Source organism: Gorilla gorilla, chromosome 2 (genome assembly GCF_029281585.2).
Source record: "Gorilla gorilla gorilla isolate KB3781 chromosome 2, NHGRI_mGorGor1-v2.1_pri, whole genome shotgun sequence".
NCBI lineage: Eukaryota > Metazoa > Chordata > Mammalia > Primates > Hominidae > Gorilla > Gorilla gorilla.
Window position 1 is genome coordinate 195,995,713 of NC_086017.1, and position 18,769 is coordinate 196,014,481.

The 18,769-nt window shown below is 37.4% G+C and overlaps 1 protein-coding gene across 2 annotated transcripts in view; it reads left to right on the forward strand.

The window, feature by feature from the left end:
* VPS8 (VPS8 subunit of CORVET complex) overlaps window positions 1–18,769 on the forward strand; it is a 239,072-nt gene that overhangs the window by 81,040 nt on the left and 139,263 nt on the right. For both annotated transcript variants that reach the window (XM_063704436.1, XM_004038141.4), the window contains exons 22-24: window positions 1,817–2,039; window positions 5,696–5,785; window positions 8,061–8,112. In XM_063704436.1, the coding sequence (XP_063560506.1) occupies window positions 1,817–2,039; window positions 5,696–5,785; window positions 8,061–8,112 (365 nt within the window). The remainder of the gene's footprint in view (window positions 1–1,816; window positions 2,040–5,695; window positions 5,786–8,060; window positions 8,113–18,769) is intronic.

Below are 18,769 nucleotides of genomic sequence, written 5' to 3' on the forward strand. Positions count from 1 at the left end.
CAGAGTACAAGGGCTAGCAAATCTGACATTTTCTTTGAATCATTAGTTATCTTGTTACTTTTTCTTTCTTACAGTAAAACTCCATTAATCTCTGTTTGTTTTGCTTGGCTAGTAATCGGTCATCACAAAAATATGATGAATTATTGATTCAAATGAAACTGACATGAAAATATTTTGATAAATATGAAATGGAGGGGAAAAATGATGTAAAATTACATTTGTGCATTTGAGAAAAAAATAAATGGCTGTGGATTTTCCCCAGAATGTTGCAAATGCTGTTAATTGTAGGGTGGCGTGGAGTTCTGGTGCAGTTGTAGCCAGTCTGTTTTCCATCTGTCCCCTTCCAGGACTTCAGATGAGTCAAAACCCCATCCTAGTCCTTTCAGGAGCTTCCTTGATGTTTTTGTGGAACTTGTCATGAAAGACCATACCTGTGAATAAATAAACCATTTACCACTTTCCACAATTGGCATGATATACATATAAAGAAATTACACATTTAGGAAAAAGTAAATAATCTCAACAGGTAAATAAAATTCACACAGTTTTTGCATTTTTTAAAAAACAGAATGAACAAAGAAGTGAATGATACAAGGCAATACAATTTATAAATGAAAACATGGAAAATATTCAATTTTGCTGGTCATAAAAGAATTATTGAATTGTCAGGGGAGAAAAACCAAATTTGCAATTGTCTGGTGAAACTGGTAGGATTATACATTGTGGGTGGCAGTGTCAATTGATGCTGTGATGCTTTTTGAAGATAATTTCATAGCACATTTCAAATGCCACAGATTTTTTCATATCTTTTCACTTAAGATAAATTTCTAAAAGTTGACTGATTTAGGAATTAAGCCCTTCAAATGGGAAAGGCTTTATATGTAGATGTTCATTGTAGTATCACTTGAAATACTGGAAATAAGTAATATATCCAACAGTACAGGAATACTTAAGTATATTCTGATTTTTCAGCATATTGAAGTATTGTGTTAGACAAAATGGTAATTTTGAAGAATAAATAGCAACTTAGAATAATGCTTATCATATAGTGTTGTATGAAAACAGAATTCTGAATTCTGTCTGTGGTCAATATAACTCAAATTATTTATGGGTTGTTTGCAGAAATATGAAATAAACATTTTCGAGGTTGTTGACATTTAATTTAAAACAATTTTTGTTTCTGCAATAAAATTGTTTCTAGGTTTATGTTTTAAGGATTAAACATTTTTTCTTCTTCTTCTTCCATGAATAATCACTAGCCAAACATTTTGGGATGCAAAGGGTTATAGCTAGACAAAGAAGCATATTGACTGCAGGTCAGCTAGGAATATTTAAATACCAAGAAGGAGGGAAGGATAAATCATGAGTAGTCCTTTTGTTTTTTTCCTACTTCATGATGTCCACCCAATTATCTGTTTCCATGTCAGTGTTGTCTTTAAGAAGCAATATGCCACAATAGACTGAGCACAGGATTTAGGCCGGAAGGCTGGGTTCAAAATCTGACTCTTTTGTTTGTTAGATATGTCACTATTAGCAAACAATTTATCTTACCTTTTCTGATTTGTTAAAGAAGTGTTGGGAGGATTAATTGAGATTTTATATATATATATATATACACACATATATATATACACACTATATATATACACACACACACAAAGTTTTTGCAGTATAAAACTCTGTGAATATTACTGCCATTTTAAATAAACTCATGAGTAAGTTGAAATAGGGAAAAGATGAGATATACTTGGGAGACTAAATTTAATGGATATTTGGCATGTTCCTAAAAGTTTTTTTCCCCCCCTTTCTGTTACAGGGATCTTTTATTTAGTCAGATGTATGATAAATTAAGTGAGAATTCAGTGGCCAAAGGAGTATTTTTGGAGTGCCTTGAGCCATATATTTTAAGTGATAAATTGGTGGGAATCACACCCCAAGTAATGAAAGACTTGATTGTTCATTTCCAAGATAAAAAATTAATGGAAAATGTGGAAGCGCTCATTGTACATATGGATATCACCAGCCTAGATATTCAGCAGGTGAGTTTATAGACAGTCTACTAACTTATGAAATAAACTTCATTCCTTTATTGATAACACTTACTTCACTGATCAGGCCTGACCTTGCCTTCTAAAAACCATAATTATTTATTGAGCACTTTTTGTAAGATGTATTATAAACTTGTATTTGTCAATATATTTCCTAGGACTGTATTTAAGTGAAAGCTAGAATATAAGTGCCTTGCAAGTTAGGGATTATGTTGTCTTCTGTTTCTTTCACATCCCCAATAGCACTTGGTGTAGAGTTTACATTTAGAAGTTGCTCTATAAATGCTTGTTAACTGATCCCTCTTTATCAGCTTGTTCGTTCACTAATATAATTTTCATCGAGCAAGTGAATTTCAACTATGGCTGCTGTCTCGTGAATTATAGAATATTTTTACCTTGAAAAATATGATGCCATTTTAAAAAAGAGCTGGTATGTATGTCCAGAGTTTTGAAATACAGAGCATGGTATAACAGGCAAGTTATAGAACTTTTTAGCATGAATAGCCAGCCATTGTTTGATAAATACTTCTGGTGTATCTGAGGTTCTCACAATAAGTTATCTTAATTGAGTTTCTTGAAATAAGTTTCTTAATTGAGGTGCAGTATTTATTCTGGCCTAAGACATTTCACAATTTATTTTTTCCTCCTCCTCCTCCTCCTCCTCCCCCCCTCCCCCTCCTCCTCCTCCCCCTCCTCACTCTCTTCTTTTTTTTTTTTTTTTTTTTAAGACAGAGTCTCCCTCTGTCCCCCAGGCTGGAGTACAGTGGCGTGATCTTGGTTCACTGCAACCTCCTGGGTTGAAGCGATTCTTGTGCCTCAGCCTTCAGAGTAGCTGGGATTAAAGGCATACGCTACTGTGCCCAGCTAATTTTTGTATTTTTAGTAGAGACGGGGTTTCACCATGTTGGGCAGGCTGGTCTCGAACTTTTGACTTCAAGTGATTCGCCTGCCGTGGCCTCCCAAAGTGCTGAGATGATAGGTGTGAGCCACTGAGCCTGGCCCACAATTTAATTTTTTAATTCCACATTAGTCCTAATAATGAGCATGTTACTCCTGCAAAGGTGCCAAGCCCTCTTGAGCTTGAATATGGACGACTAACAAAAGTCTTAGACCAAAAGTTTTTTGAAAGTGTGCAAAATCACATAGAAATTAAGGGTTTGGAAAAATGATTATTTTATTTCTGGAAGCTCTTTATGAATGGCTGTGAGTTTGCAAAGTAAAGCCAGATCCTATTTTATACCTGCCTTTGTATTATATGGGTAATTTGGCATAGTCTTCATAGTCTGACAATAGGTCTGATGACTTGAGAGCATGTTGTCCATCTAGTTTTGCCTACCTATCACATACAGGAAAAAAATGTAATTTCTTCTATTTATAATACTTTATAACATTTTCAGTCTTTCCCCAGTACCATGTAAATATACTCTAGTCTTTTTAATGTTAAACAACAATTTCAAAATCCTCCCCTCAGTTTCTTATGTCTCCATATCAAGACTTCTCCCCTTTTTCCTCCTAGGTTACTTCCCTATCTCACTCCTCCCAGTCACAGCTAGATTTCTTGAAAGCATTGTCTAGGTTGCTATTTTCATTTTTTTCCCCCACTTCCTAACTCTTCAATCTTACTTTTACTAGAGTCAACAATGGCCTCTTTGTCCACTACACCAAATGGTATTTTTCAATCCTTATTTTATTTACTCTTTTAACAGCATTTGTTCGTTAATTCAAGAAGTGTTTACTGAATGTCAGGCTCTGAGGATGCTTCAGTATCCCTAGTGAACAAGGCTTGTCCTCTCATAAAGCCTAAATTTTAGCAGAAAAGTTTGACAGTGAACAGATCAATGTACAAAAATCCAGAAAGTATTTCAATACAAGTATTATGTTAAAAATCAAACTGGGAAATACAGTAAAGAGATAATGTGAGGCTACCTTAGATTGGCTAATAGATAGTCTTTTTGAGGAGGTAGCATTGAGTCTTGGGAGCTGAATGACAAGAAGGAATCAGTAATGCAAAGATCTTGGAAGAGAAGATTGTTATAGGTAAAAGCAACAGCTAGCATTAAAAAAAAGGATTTTTGTCTCGGGTGTTCAAAAGGAAGCAGATCTGGAGCTTGGTACAGAGGTAGATCTTGCAGAGCAAGGTATAGATCTTTCCATTTTATTCTAAATGCTATGAAAAATCATTAGAAAGTTTTAAGCAAGAGGTACCCTGTGCTTTAGGGGTAACAGAATCAGGGATGAGGCCAAGTGCAGAGGAAGCAAAGAGACTAGTTAGGAAGCTGGCCCAGGAGGTGATTCTGGCCAGAGATGGTAACAGTGAGATGAAGAGAGATGGCCTGATTTTGGATGTTTTAGAGATAGAATTGATTTGCTGGTGAATTGGGATGTGAGGGTGTGAGAGTGTGGGAATGAGAGAATTTAAGGATGATGATTAGTTTTTGGTTTGAGAAACAGGGTGAATAGTGAGTGATTCCTTTGAGAAGATTGCAAGACTAAGGCAGGTCTAAGTTTGAGAGACAAATCAGGAGTTCTGGTTGGCCGTTTTATTTTGAGATCACTACTGGACATTCAGGCGAAGATGTCAAATTAAGTAGTTGGATATATGTATCGGTTAGAGGGGAGGTTAGGGCTGAAGCTGTAAATGTGTTAGTCATCAGTGAAGAGATGCATGATCATGGTACTGGCTGAGAGGGGTAGAGAGGGAGTCGTAGAAGTCCCAGAACAGGCTTTTTCTAGAAAGACTCTCCCAGCACATCTCACTTCCATTTTCCCTCTTACCTCTCACTCCCTCTTGTCATTCTCCTTTGCCGACTTCTGCCCTTCTCCTCTTGCCAGAGAAGAAAAAATACTGTTTATAGTATTATATAGCCGTCATAGGGACAGAATATAGAGTACTGTATACTCAAACTCATATCTAGTCCTCTTCCTAAATATTTTCTCTAATTGATTTCTCTCCGTCCTTAAGCACTTCAAGCTCACTTCCACATTAGGTCCTTCATCCTCACTCTTGCTTCTTCCTACAGAATTCCTAGCTTGCACTTCTGCTTGTGGCTCACATATATCCATTCTTTAGGTCCCACCTTAAATGTTGTTCCTTCAGGGGTGACTTTTTGAATACTCCAGACCAGTTAGGTTAATAGCACTTACCACATTTGTAAATAATGAATTATTTGTGTAATTGAGTATCTTCCCCAAGTCTTAACTCACACGCCATTTTGTACCCCTACGTCCTTTTGCTGGGTGTCCAAGATCAATGTAAGTTCTATAAGGGTAGGGACAAAGTCTGGATTTATCTTATCTAACACTTTATTCCCAGTGCCTACGAGAGGGTCTGAATATGTGTTCAATAAATATTTGTAGAACTATTGATCAAAGGTAAAATGAATATATAAAGGGGAAGGATAGAGAAGAAACAAAATTAGACACTGTGAATGTCTTAAAGTAAGCGTTGTACTATTAAAAGTAGTAATTTCACCTACAGCAGCTCTTACCCTTGCATCGTGTTTGAGTACTTGAATTTCAGTTTTTATCAGAGAAGAAACAAGAAAAATTAGGGAAGAGAATTCAAGACCTTTCCCATTCTTAAAGCATTAAGGAAAATAATTTGTGACTCTGAATTGTATGGACCAAGTGGCTTTTCCTTTTCACAGGTAGTTCTCATGTGTTGGGAAAATCGTTTATATGATGCTATGATCTATGTCTACAACAGAGGCATGAATGAATTTATTAGTCCAATGGAGGTAAGATACTTCCTAACTTGGATACATAATTAATTTTGTCTACTAACTTTTTTCTCCTATTCTCCATTTGCTTTTAATAGTTTCTAGTTTTATCCAGTTATTTAAAAATTCTTATAGATTTATTGACCTTGAACCCATTTTAGCTTGGGGCTTTTAGATAGTCTTCAATTTTATACCTTCTGCCATTGCTTGCTTTCTTATCTAAATAAGTAGGTATTTAAATACCAGGGAACAATAGATAAAATTTAAATTAATGCTTGCTTGTTAGGCTTTACATGTTTTTCTCCTAAGAATTTTTGATACTGCAGTAACTTTTTCTAAAGATATGAAAAATTTATTTTGTATAATTATTTTATATAATCAATGTACTATTGAGTAATGCTATTTGTAGATATATTCTGCTGGGGAAGGCTCCTGAAAATGGTAGGAGGCCATTATTTGTTAATTGATCATTTTTCACTTTTACTGACTCAGAATTTTATAGCATTCATTCTAATTTTTTATTCTCCTTACCAAGAGAATCTAAAAAACATTTGGACTTACTTTTAGAAGAACCAAACCCCATATCTGTTTTCTTATTTGTTTTCAGTTTGATGGCAGAATAGTGGAGAATGAGTTGTAGACACATGTAGTGCCCTCCTAGCCCAATGCTTTATTATAGTGTCCCTCAAAAAAAGCAGGCCTCTGCCGAAGGCATCCAGTCAACCATTTAGCTAATTTATTGCTATCCAAAACTATCTTCAGTATTAAGAAGTCAGCATTCTATGATAGTTCAGGCTTCTTTAAGCACATTCAGTTTGGTAGGGCGAGTACCCCTCTAATTCATAACCCTTCAGTTTTAGTTGCACCTCTCTTCTTTCGGTTAGTTTCTAAAGTTAGTCCCCCACCCTTCTACCCCTGGTTTTGGGGGTTTGGCTCTGATTGTCTGTTATCTCAAGGATTTTTTTTGTCTTGAACACCTCTCGACTGCTCCTTCATTAAGGTTCAGTAGTTCCCTGAAAAAGACTCATCAGCTGCCTCCTCAGTGAGGTCCAGTGCCTCCCTGCATGCCACAACTAAGCCACAATTCAGAAGAATTAATACAGTTTCTAGTTTTGCTCAAAATAATCCCTCAAAACAGATTCTATTTTGATGCATTCTGCATTGACAAGATGATTACTGTATTTCTGTTACGTTGCTTTTGAAATTTTTGTTTTGCGTGGGTTTTGTGTTCCTCATATTAATAAAATCTGGTTTGCATTTATACTGATACATCTCAAAGGGAACACTGAGCTATTGAGGTTACCTTGTTTTGTGTTCGAAGTGTTTAAAGTTTAGCTATTTTAGTACTTAAAGAGGTCTGAATTAAGAGAAGGTGTCCTGTCTCTTGAAATTGTCTAGATTTTTTAGAATGAAAGTGTGTCATCACATTTGAGATGACTACTATAGTCTCTGAAATCTTTCCTTTTTTCTAGTTTTGACTAAGGTAAGAATAGTGCCTTGAGTTGGGGGGAAAAACGTTTTCTTTACCAATTTAGGTCCCAGTGGTGGGAGGTACAGGGAAAGGATTGAAGGCTTTGAATTCACTGACAATATACAGATTAACAGGAGAAAAGATAAGGATTATTCACATACGTGCAGGAACACTCAGTAACAAGCATCTCTGCTGAGTAGCCAGAGGTAGACGTTTATGTACCAGCTTCACAAAAATGGGGGTAGCACGTAGTTAGGTCTTCAGTGGGAAAGCATGGAAAGTTCTTTTGGGCTTTTTGATGCTAATGGACAGCTGAATTTGCATTTCCTGGTGCTAAGGATCAGTTTTTTCCCAAATAGGAATCTCCCTCTGAAGGGGGGTCCATGGCAGCTAAATATTTGGGAGACTCTGCTTAAGTTTAGATGATATTTCTTTCTGTGGCTGCTGATTGGGTGTTTTCAGTTTAAAATCATCTCTATTACCACTTTAGTGGGAAGTCCTTTCACTTGCTTACTAGTTTTTAAAAGAATAAAGCGTTTAAGAACCAAAGGATACTTTATATCAAAATTATAATCTCAGATAAGCCCTTTATATAACTGGTATTTATTAAATGGTTTTTTTCGGTGAGGAATATGACAACAGTGATTGTTTCTCAGTGAGCCTTCTAAACATTTCATGTACAGATTAAAGGTTTTCATATTTAATCTTAATGGTAAATGACTAATTCCATTAGCGAATGGTGATGAATAGCATAAGATTCTTATTTTTTAAATAATATCATTTGAGATAATGATGATTGTTTTCCTATTAATTTTAATGCAGAAACTTTTCAGAGTCATTGCTCCTCCTCTGAATGCAGGAAAAACACTAACAGGTATTTATTTTCTAAGCCTTAATTTTTTGCTTTCCTGTATTTAAGGTATTATTTAAATGTTACAAAATTGGCCAATTATATGTGTGCAGTGTGAATGTTGGTAATCATGTACAGTCATGTAACACCACCATAATCAAGCTGCAGAAGGAGCCATGGCTTCTCACACTAAAAAGTTTCCTCCTTCCCCTTTGTACTTGATCCTTTCCCCACAGCCCTGCTCTGGGCAGTCACTGATCTACTTTCTGTCACTACACTTCATGTAAATGGAATTATGTACTATGTAACCTTTGGTGTTTTATTTCTCTCACTTTACGTGGATGAAGCATAATATTTTTGAGAGTCATCCATGTTGTTTTATGTCTATTAATATTTTGTTCCCTTTTACCACTGAATGATAGTCCATGGATTGAATATACCATAAGCTGTTTGATCATTCACCACTTCATGGATATTTGAGTTGCTTTCAGTTTGGGACTACTATGAATAATATAATGCTGCTACAACATTTGTGGACAAGTTTTTTAAGGTTTTTTTGTTTTTTTTTTGTTTTTTTTTTTTAGTTAAACTTTTTGAGATAATTGCATGCAGTTGTAAGAAATGGGACATAGAGATCCTATATAGTCTTTACATAGTTTCCCCAATGATAACATCTTGCAAAAATAAAGTACAATATCACTACTGGATATTCATATTGAATTCATATTGATAAAGTCAAGATATAGAAAACTTTCATTACCTCAAGTATCTCACCTTGTTCTCTTACCCTCCATTCCTGACCCCTAGCTGTAAGTTTCTGTGTGGACAAATGTGTTCATTTTCTTGGCCAAATACCTAAGGTTGGAATGGCTGGATTGTATGGTAAATATATATTTTACTTTCTAAGCTACTGCTATATGGTTTTTCCTAATGCTGTACCATTTCTCATCAACAATATTTGAGAGTTCCCGCTCCACATCCTTGCAAGCACTTGATACTGTCAGTGTTTTAAAATCTTCTTAAAACTTTGGCCATTCTAATGAGTAATGGTATTTCATTGTGATTTTAATTTTTATTCTGTGATAATTAGTGATGTTAATCATTTTTTCATGTGCTTGTTTAGCCATTCACATACCTTCTTTTGTGAATTGTTTAAATATTTAGCCCCTTTTTTTTTTTTTTTAATTGGTGGAGATGACCTGCAGTTGTCTTCATATTATTGAATTGTTAAAAGTTCCCAAGCTGGCCAGGTGTGGTGGCTCATGCCTGTAATCCCAGCACTTTGGGAGGCCCAGGCAGGCAGATCATGAGGTCAGGAGTTCAAGACCAGCCTGGCCAATATGGTGAAACCCCGTCTCTACCAAAAATATAAAAATTAGCCGGGTGTGGTGGTGGGTGCCTGTAGTCCCAGCTACTCAGGAGGCTGAGGCAGAAGAATTGCTTGAACCCGGGAGGCAGAGGTTGCAGTGAGCCAAGGTCGTGCCACTTGCCACTGCACTCCAGCTTGGGCGACAGAGCAAGACTCCATCTCATGAAGTTCATCTTATTAATTTTTTTTGTCATTTAGGCTTTTGCTATTCTGTTTAAGAAATCTTGGAGCCGGGCGCAGTGGCTCACACCTGTAATCCCAGCACTTTGGGAGGCTGAGGTGGGCGGATCACGAGGTCAGGAGTTCGAGACCAGCCTGGCCAATATGGTGAAACCCTATCTCTACTATAAATACAAAAATTAGCCAGGCGTGGTGGTGCGTGCCTGTAGTCCCAGCTACTCAGGAGGCTGAGGCAGGAGAATCGCTTGAACCCGGGAGGTGAAGGTTGCAGTGAGCCGAGATCGCGCCACTGTACTCTAGCCGGGGCAACAGAGTGAGATGCTGTCTCAAAAAAAAAAAAAAGAAATCTTGGTTCAATTCAGTGTCATAAATATTTTCTCCTACATTTTCTTATAGAAATTTAATAGCTTTAACTCTTGCATTTAGGTCTATAATTCGTTTCGAGTTAATTTTTATAAATGATGTAAGGTAAAGTTCAAGGATTTTTTTCCATACAGCTATCAGTTATTCCCATAAGTCTTACCATTTATTGGTAAGATTATCTTATTTTCATTGAATTACCTTGACACCTTTATGAAAAGTCAAGTGACCATATAACTGTGGATGTGTTTCTGTGCTCTCTATTCTGTCCTATTGAGCTGTATGTCTATCCTTGTCCAGTAATACACTGTCTTGCTTATTGTAACTTCATAATAAGTCTCAAAATCACATATTTTAAGTCCTACAATATTGTTTTTCTTTTTCAAAATTAGTTTATCTAGTACAGATTCTTTGCCTTTCTATATAAACGTTAAAATCAGCTCATCAGTTTTTTTAAAAAAGCTCATTTGATTTTCTTTGAGATTGCATTGATGCTATAGATTAATTGGGAGAGAGAATTGCCGTCTTAACACTGTAGAATTTTCTAATGTATGAATGTGGTATGTTTTTCTATTTTTATCTTTTTAAAAATTAATTTTATTTTAGAGATGGAGTCTCACTCTGTCAGTCAGGCTGGAGTACAGTGGTGTGATCATAGTTCATTGCAGCCTCAAACTTATGGGATCAAGTGATCCTCCTTCCTCAGCCTCCCAAGTAGCTGGGACTACAGGCCACCATGCCCTGCTGAATTTTTAAAAAAAATTCTCAAGACAGGGTCTTGCTATGTTGCCCAGGCTGGTCTTGAACTCCTGGCCTCAAGCAATCCTCCCACCTCAGCCTTCCAAGTAGCTGAGATTACAGGTGTGAGCCACTGTACCCAGCTTATTTTGGTCTTAAAGTCACTTTGCTTTCCCCTTTTCTGCAGAAAAGGCAGCTGAGATTTTGATAAGGATTGCTTTGAATCTGTACATCAATTTTATTACTGTCTTAATATTACCAAATCTTTCAGTTCTTGAACACAGCACATCTTTTCATTTTATTTAGGTCTTCATTAATTTTTTTCAATGATGTTTTGCAGTTTTTAATGTATAGGTCATATACTCCTTTTCCTCCTCCTAAGTATTTTATTCACCTTGATGCTGTTATAAATGAAATTGTTTCCTTAATTTTATTTTCAGGATTTGCTGGTGTGAAATAGATTGACTTTTGTATATTGACCTTGTATCCTACGTCCTTGCTGTATTCATTTATTAGTGCTAATTTTTAACTTCTTAGAACTTTTTAAGGAAAATATAGATTACATCTTCTGCAAATAAAAATAATTTAATTTTTTCTTTCTAATATAGATGCCTTTCTTTTTATTCCCTAATTGGGCTGACTACACCCACTAATACAGTGTTGAACAGAAGTGGCAAGAATGGGCGTCTTTTTGTTTTCCTGATATTAGGGGGAAAGCACTCAATATTTCATCATTAAATTTGATGTAGATGGTCTTACCCATTTGATGAAGTTTTCTTTACCCGGTTTGAGTGTTTCTAACATGAAAGACTGTTGAATTTTATCAGATGCTTTTTCTGCAGCTATTAAGATTATCTTGTGGATTTTGTCCTTTATTTTATTGATATGATCTATTTAATTGATTCTGTATGTTAAGCCAACCTTGCATTCTTGGGATAAATCTCACTTGGTATATAATCTTTTAAATATATTGCTGGATTCAGTTTGCTAGTATTTCTCAAGGATTTGTATGTCTATGTTCATAAGAGATATTGTTCTACAGTTTTGTTTTCTTTTGATATCTTGTTATCAAAAGAATACCAGTCTTGTTATGAGTGTATCTTGGTATGTTTGCCTCATAGAATGAGTTGGGAAGTATTCTCTCTTTTATTTTTTGGAAGAGTTTGTGTAGGATTAGTGTTAACTTTTTTAATGTTTGACAGAATTCACTCTGAAGCCATATGGGCCTGGGCTTTTCTTTATTGGAAGTTTTAAAATTATTAGTTGTTTTGCTCTGTTTTGTGCTGCTGTAACAGAATACCTAAGACTGGGTAATTTATAAAGAACACAAACTTACGTCTTACAATTCTGGTGCCTGAGAAGTCCAAAATCAAGGTGCTGGCACCTAGTGTCTCATGAAGGCCTTCTTCCTGTGTCCTCACATGGCGGAAGTTGGAAGGGCAAGTGGGAACAAACATTGTGTCCTCACTTGGCAGAAGAGTGGAAAAAGAGTGAACCCAGTCCATCAAGCCCTTTTTTACTACAGCATTAATCCATTCATGAGGGTAGAACCCTCATGACTTAAACACCTCCCCAAAGGCCCCCACCTCCCAACATTGTTGCATTGGGGATTAAGTTTTCAACACATGAGTTTTGGGTGCCACATTCAGACCATAGCACTAGTTTAGTTTCTTTGTTTGTTGGAGTTTACTCAGATTATCTGTTTCTTTTTGAGTGTTTCAGTAGTTTTAGTAGTTTTTAAATTTCTAGACATTTGACCATTTAATCTGCATTATCTAATATGTAGGCATATAGTTGTTTATAGTATTCCTTTGTAATTCCTTTTATTTCTGTAAGGTCAGTAGTGATGTCTCTTTCATTACTAATTTTTGTAATTTGACTCTTCTCTCTTTTTTTAGTCTGTCTAAAGGTTTGTCAGTTTTGTTGATCTTTTCATAGAACCAATTTTGATTTCATGCATTCAACTTTAGTCTATTTGCTTTCTTCAGTTCTTTGGGTTAGAAGCTCTTTAGGTAGAAGCTCAGCTCTTTTTTTTTTTTTTTTTTTGACAGAACAGGAAAATATTTTTAATTCTTTGGTTCAGGGCTCAATATCAATATATAAAAAGTAATAAAATCTGTGAGAAAGACTAACACCTTAATAGAAGAATAGACAACACTAAGGCAATTCACAAAAGAAACTTAGCCTGTAAACATTGAGAAAGTGTTCATTAGTAATGTAAGAAATGCAAATTAAAATGAAGAGGTTTTTTTTTTAACCAAACAAATTAATAAATATTTTTAAAAATCATACTTATTTCTTAGGGAAATGAACACTATCATAAACTGCTAGCGGGAGTAAAATTGGTTCAATCTTTCTGTAGAGCAGTTTAGCACAATATATGTATCAGAAGCCTTAGAATTTTTCACACCCTTTGGAAGCTCAGCTTTTCAGGTAGAAGCTCATATTGTTGATTTGAGGTCTTTGTTTTTGTGTGTTTTTTTTTTTTTAATTAAGTGTTTACAGCTACAAATATTCCTCTAAGCAATATGTTTTGGTATGTTGTCTTCATTTTCATTCATCCTAAAGTATTCTGTAATTTCTCTTGTGATACTAGTGATTTAGAAGTGTGTTGTCTAATTTCCACCTATGTGTGAATTTCTCACATTTCCTTCTCATATTGATTTCTACTTTTTTTTGTGGTCAGAAAATGTACTTTTTATGATTTATATCTTTTAAGAATTTTTTGAGACTTATTTTATGACCTCATGTAAGGTCTCTTCTCTAGAATGTTCTATGTGCACTTGAGCATAGTAATGTGTTGAATGTCTTCTGTTGTTGGATAGAGTGTTACATAGATATCCGCGTAGGGAAATTTAAGCTTTCCCTCTGAAACTTTGAGTCTAAGTCTGTCGAAATGAATTAATAATAGATTAATGGGTAGAAAAAGGCATATACTTTTGTTAACATGCATAAATATGGGGTAATTGAAGGACTATGATTACTCAAAAACCCAATGAGGTATAGATGCATCCTTTCTTAGGGGTAGAAGGGAGATGGGGAAATAGGCAGTTCTTTTAAGGGGTCGTAAATGATTATTAGGGGAACGAATGGACCTGGGAGACAGAAGTTAACTTGTAAAGGATCCTCTTTGGAATTTGAATGATCCAATAATATTTGGATCATTGTTCAGAGGCAGACATTATCTTGTGAAAAAGCTTGTAGAGGTGCGATTGTATTCCTTAGGTTTCTTTTCCTCAGTAGATAAAGAGATTTCAGGAAAGGGATGGAAGGCAATTAATTGTGTTTTCTTTGGAGGGTCCGGTCTTAAGGTAGATCACATAATATCAGAGTAGAGCCTGTTAACTCAAAATATCTTTAACCTGTTAAAGTTATCTGAGACCTGTTAGGCCAGGTCTCAGTCTGTTTAGAAAGTTTATCTTGCCAAGGTTAAGGATGCACCTGTGACACAGCCTCAGGGTCCTAACGACATGTGTCCAAGATGGGCAGCTTGCTTTTATACATTTTAGGAAGACATGAGACATCGATCAATACGTTTAAGATGTGCATTGGTTCAGTCTGGTAAGGCAGGACAGCTTGAAGTGAGGGCTTCCAGGTTAGAAGTAGGTAAGAGACAAAAGGTTGCATTCTTTTGAGTCCTTGATCAGCCTTCCACTGAATACACAATTTAGTCTGGCTCAGTGAATCTGCATTTTTACATAAACAATAGGGCAGAGAAAGAAATTAGATATGCATTTGTCTCCAGTGAGCCTCAGAGGGATGACTTTGAGTTCTGTCTGTCCTTTGTCCACAAGGAATTTCCTTGTGGGTAAATTGTGAGGGAGGTATGTAGCTTCTTATCTTTGTAGCTATCTTATTTAGGGATAGAATGGGATCAGGTTTGCCTGACATTAGTTCCCAGCTTGACTTTTCCCTTTGGCTTAGTGATTTTGGGGTCCCAAGATTTATTTTCCTTTCACAAGTCTCTCCCAGCATATGCTGACCTTCAATGACCCTTAATTTAAAATAATCTGCACACCATGGTGCCATATTTTGGGGTGAAATTCTCTGGGCTTCTTTGTCTGTTAGGTCTAGTTTGCTTATAGTTTTGTTCAAGTCTTCTATTTCCTGTTCATCTTCTACTGATTGTTCTGTTTTTGAAAGTGGGATATTGAAGTCTCCAAATATTGTTGAATTGTCCCTCTCTCACTTTAATCCTATCAGTTCCTGCTTCATTTCATGTTGGAATTTTCAGTTCTTTGGCAGGCAGTTTAGAATTCTGCTGTAACCTTCCCTTCCTGCTTGCACAGAGCTGCAAAGTCAGCCATGGGTTATAAATTAGGGCCTTTGAGAATTTCCCTGGGTATGTGCAAAGCCCTTTATATGCATACATCCTTTTAGCACTCCAGGAATATGTTAGAACTTTTCAAAAGCCCCTGCAGATCTCCCGTTCTCCAGTTTTTCCTTTTAAGGTTTTTGGTGCACCACTTATTAGTCCCAACTACTAACACTGTCTCAGCCTGCTGTAATGTTGAACAATGGCACTGACTGTTTTCACAAATGTCCTGGGGATAGTGCTGTTCCCACAGAGGGAGTTCTGAGTTAGGGCAAAAAAAAAATAAGCCCTGAAAATGGAGCTTTTAAGTAAGCTGCCAGATAGGTCAAATAGTGACAATTCTCTGAGGATGGGGCGTTTGAGGGGCTACAAGATTGACACAGGAATTTTCTCTCGGTCCTTTGCCGGACTTGCAGCAGGGGCACCCTGTCTACTTGGCCTGCTGCGCTCAGCCCCTTGTGGGAGGGAGCACATGCGCAAGCCAATGTGGGATCCGGCTGGCCACTCCAAGTGCTGACACAGGAGCAAGCTCCATGTGAGGCCCGCGGTCTTGAGGGGAATGCAGCAGCACCCAGACAAGGGTGCCCACGACCGTGAAGCCCCAGATGGGGTGTTAGTGTGCTAATTAGCTCTTTTAGTTTTACCATCCATAGCCTGATGGATGGCAGCATGTTAGCAGCTCAGTCGGCCTCTGGCCCCATTGTGTGGGGTGGCTGCCCTTTGCCAGTGAAGGCAAAAGGCCAGTGTAACAGCCTTTCTAGGTACCCACACTCGGTGGGTCCCCAGCTCTTGTCCAGCATCCAAGAAGAATGAGGATATGCTGACAATTGAAGAGTGAGCAAGGTAGGGAGTTTTATTGAATGATGAAATGGCTTTCTGCAGAGAGGGGATACAGGGGTGGTCCCACTACCCGAAGGCGGTCAAGTCCCCTCAATGTGGTGAGTCTGGGGCTACTGTGGGCTCAGAATAGGGGAGGGGCAGGCTGTAGCAGTATTGGAAAAGGCAACATTCGATTGGTTAAAAGGCATTATTCAGAAAGAATCAACTGGGAAAGGATGTGCAAACAGAAACAGAAGTTCTCACTCCAAGTTGCAGGTTTCATCCGGACCAGTAATCTGGTCTTTCAGCCTTCAGGCTGTTTTTTGGCTTGAAGGTGGGGTTTCACAAGGGACCCGCCCCTATCTGCCTAGGCATCTGTCTAGGGGTCCTAGACTGCCCCCTGTCGCTATCAAACCCACTGTGTTCCACTTGTTTTCACAGCTGCCCAAGTTGTAAGGCAATATTGGTTTTCAAAACTACAGTAGAGCTGGAGAAAGGGAGATGGCAACACATAAAGTTAAAACTCTAAAATTCACTGGTCTTCCTGAGATTCAGGCATTTTTCTGAATAAACATTCCTCAGATTATGGCAAATTTTTAGTTAATTTCAAGAGTTCTGAAAAAGCCAATTTGACAGTTTTTACCAGTATTTGTATTGCTTTTATGGAGATTTTTGCAGGTCCTTACTCCACCATTTCTGAGGTCTGTTTCTCTGGGTTTTGATTGTGTTCTGTTTGGTCTTTTTTCCTCTCTGTTTTTCACCTTGGATGATTTCTATTGCTCTTCCTTCATATTCATTTGCTCTTAACTCCTTCATGTCAATTCAACTGTTAAATCTGCTCAGTGATTTTTTATTTTCAACAGTTATATTTTTCGGTCTAATTTCCATTTAGTTCTTGTTTCTGTTTTCTCTGCTGCAACTCTTCATTTATCTGTTGAAATTTTCATGCACTGAAACCATTTCTTTTGCTTAAGGATAATTATAATAGCGCTTTAAAATCTTTGCTTGTTCTCACATTTTGTTCATCCCAGGATTGGACTTGATTCACTTTTAAGAAGAATATGTTTTATTTTCTTGGTTTTTCATGCTGGATAATTTTGGACTGTATGTGGATATTATGAATGTTACATTGTGTGGAGAGTATGGGTTTTCCAGTGAGTATTTTTCTCCATTGCTCTATCAGGTATTTTTCACCACTGAGTATCGTCTTCCATTGTTCTATCAGATAATTTTCTTGGTGGGCTTGAATTGCAAACCCTCTCTCTTGTGCAGCTCCAGTCTCTCCTCAGGTCATTTCTGGATGGCTGATCTGCTTTGATTCTGATCCACACGCATGGCTCAGGGGTCAGACAGTGATGAGGGTAGACAGAGTTTGGGGATCCTTCCTCTTTCTCTTTTCTTTGCAAGATTCTCCTATTTTTTTTTTTTTTTTTTGAGATGGAGTCTCACTCTTTGGCCCAGGCTGTACTGCAGTGGCGCTATCTCGGCTCACTGCAAGCTCCGCCTCCCGGGTTCACGCCATTCTCCTGCCTCGGCCTCCCGGCAAGATTCTCCTAATTTTTAAACTGTTTATGTTTCTTAACTTCACGTTTCCCTTGCCAGAAAGATTGTTGCTTTTTCCGTGATGGCCTCCAGCTCTGCTGTGCTTGCCACACAGACAGCACTTAGACGCAGGCCAAAAGCCACAGAGGTGGTAATTTACTTGTACAGCTAACTCCCTATCTCTGCTTCTCCAAGTGAAGGAACTCTCCACCAGAGCCCATGTGTTTCTCTCCTCACTCCAAAACCTTCAGAGAGGGAGCTCCATTCTTCATCCTGGTTTTTTGTCTTTGACTAAGCTGCTTTGAGTCTTTTTCCTGCATGGTGGTTTAGTAAATGGATCCACTCCAGATGTGGGCAGACAATTTGGGGATCTCTTCTTTGATTCTTTACCTTTTGGGATTCCCCAACTCCATTCCATATTTGTGGTTCCCTGACCTCACTTTTCTGATCACCGCCGTGCCAGGAAGGTTAGGGGCCTTTCCATGCTTCCCTATGTGTGCAGTTCAGAGTATGCTTACCTCAGGGACAGGCCAGAAGGAAGGACAGTGTGGCTGCCTGTCTCTCCTCCCCCAAATGAGGCTGAAGTCCTCACCAGTTCATGCTTCTGCTCACTCCTCAGCAACTCTTTGGTATCTTCAGGTAGTTACTTTCTGTATGATGTCCAGGTTTTATAATTTTTTACTGTAAGGGTGGGGGTGAGGGAGTCATTTTATAGTCTTAACTTCCCATACCTAATAGTAGCCCTGAACCTAATCTTTTTGAGGCAAAGTTGAAAATTGCCTTTCACATCTCTATCTACCAGAAATGAAAGTGGAGAATTAAAACATCTGAATGGAATTGATGATCTTTTATAATGAAAAGTTGTCTAAAAGAAGATATTGGGAAGAGAAAGGTTGTAGAAAATTAAGTACTATGTCAGTTCATTTCAGCATACAATTTACTAATTACCTACGTATGTGCCAGACACTATTCTCGATGCTAGAAATACAGAAATGTCACAGACTCTGCTCATAAGAGGCTCACAGTAGTGGAATAATGGAGATGGGTAGGTTAAACAAATACGTTTAGCTCTCTCTAGGAATATCGTGAGCTAGATATATTCTACCTGAGATTTCCAGCAAGAGAGGTGTGTAAATCAAAAAATGTCTGAGACAAGTCTCAATTTAGAGGTTTATTTTACCAAGGTTGAGGACACACTAGGAGAAAGAGACACAAGCTACAGTAGGATCTTCGGCCTGTGCTTTTTCCACAGAGGGTTTTGAGAACTTCAGTGTTTAAAGGGTAGAGAGTGGGCAAGAGGGAAAAGAGGAACAGTTAATTATGCATTTGTCTCATGCTCAGTGAATCTGCATTTTACA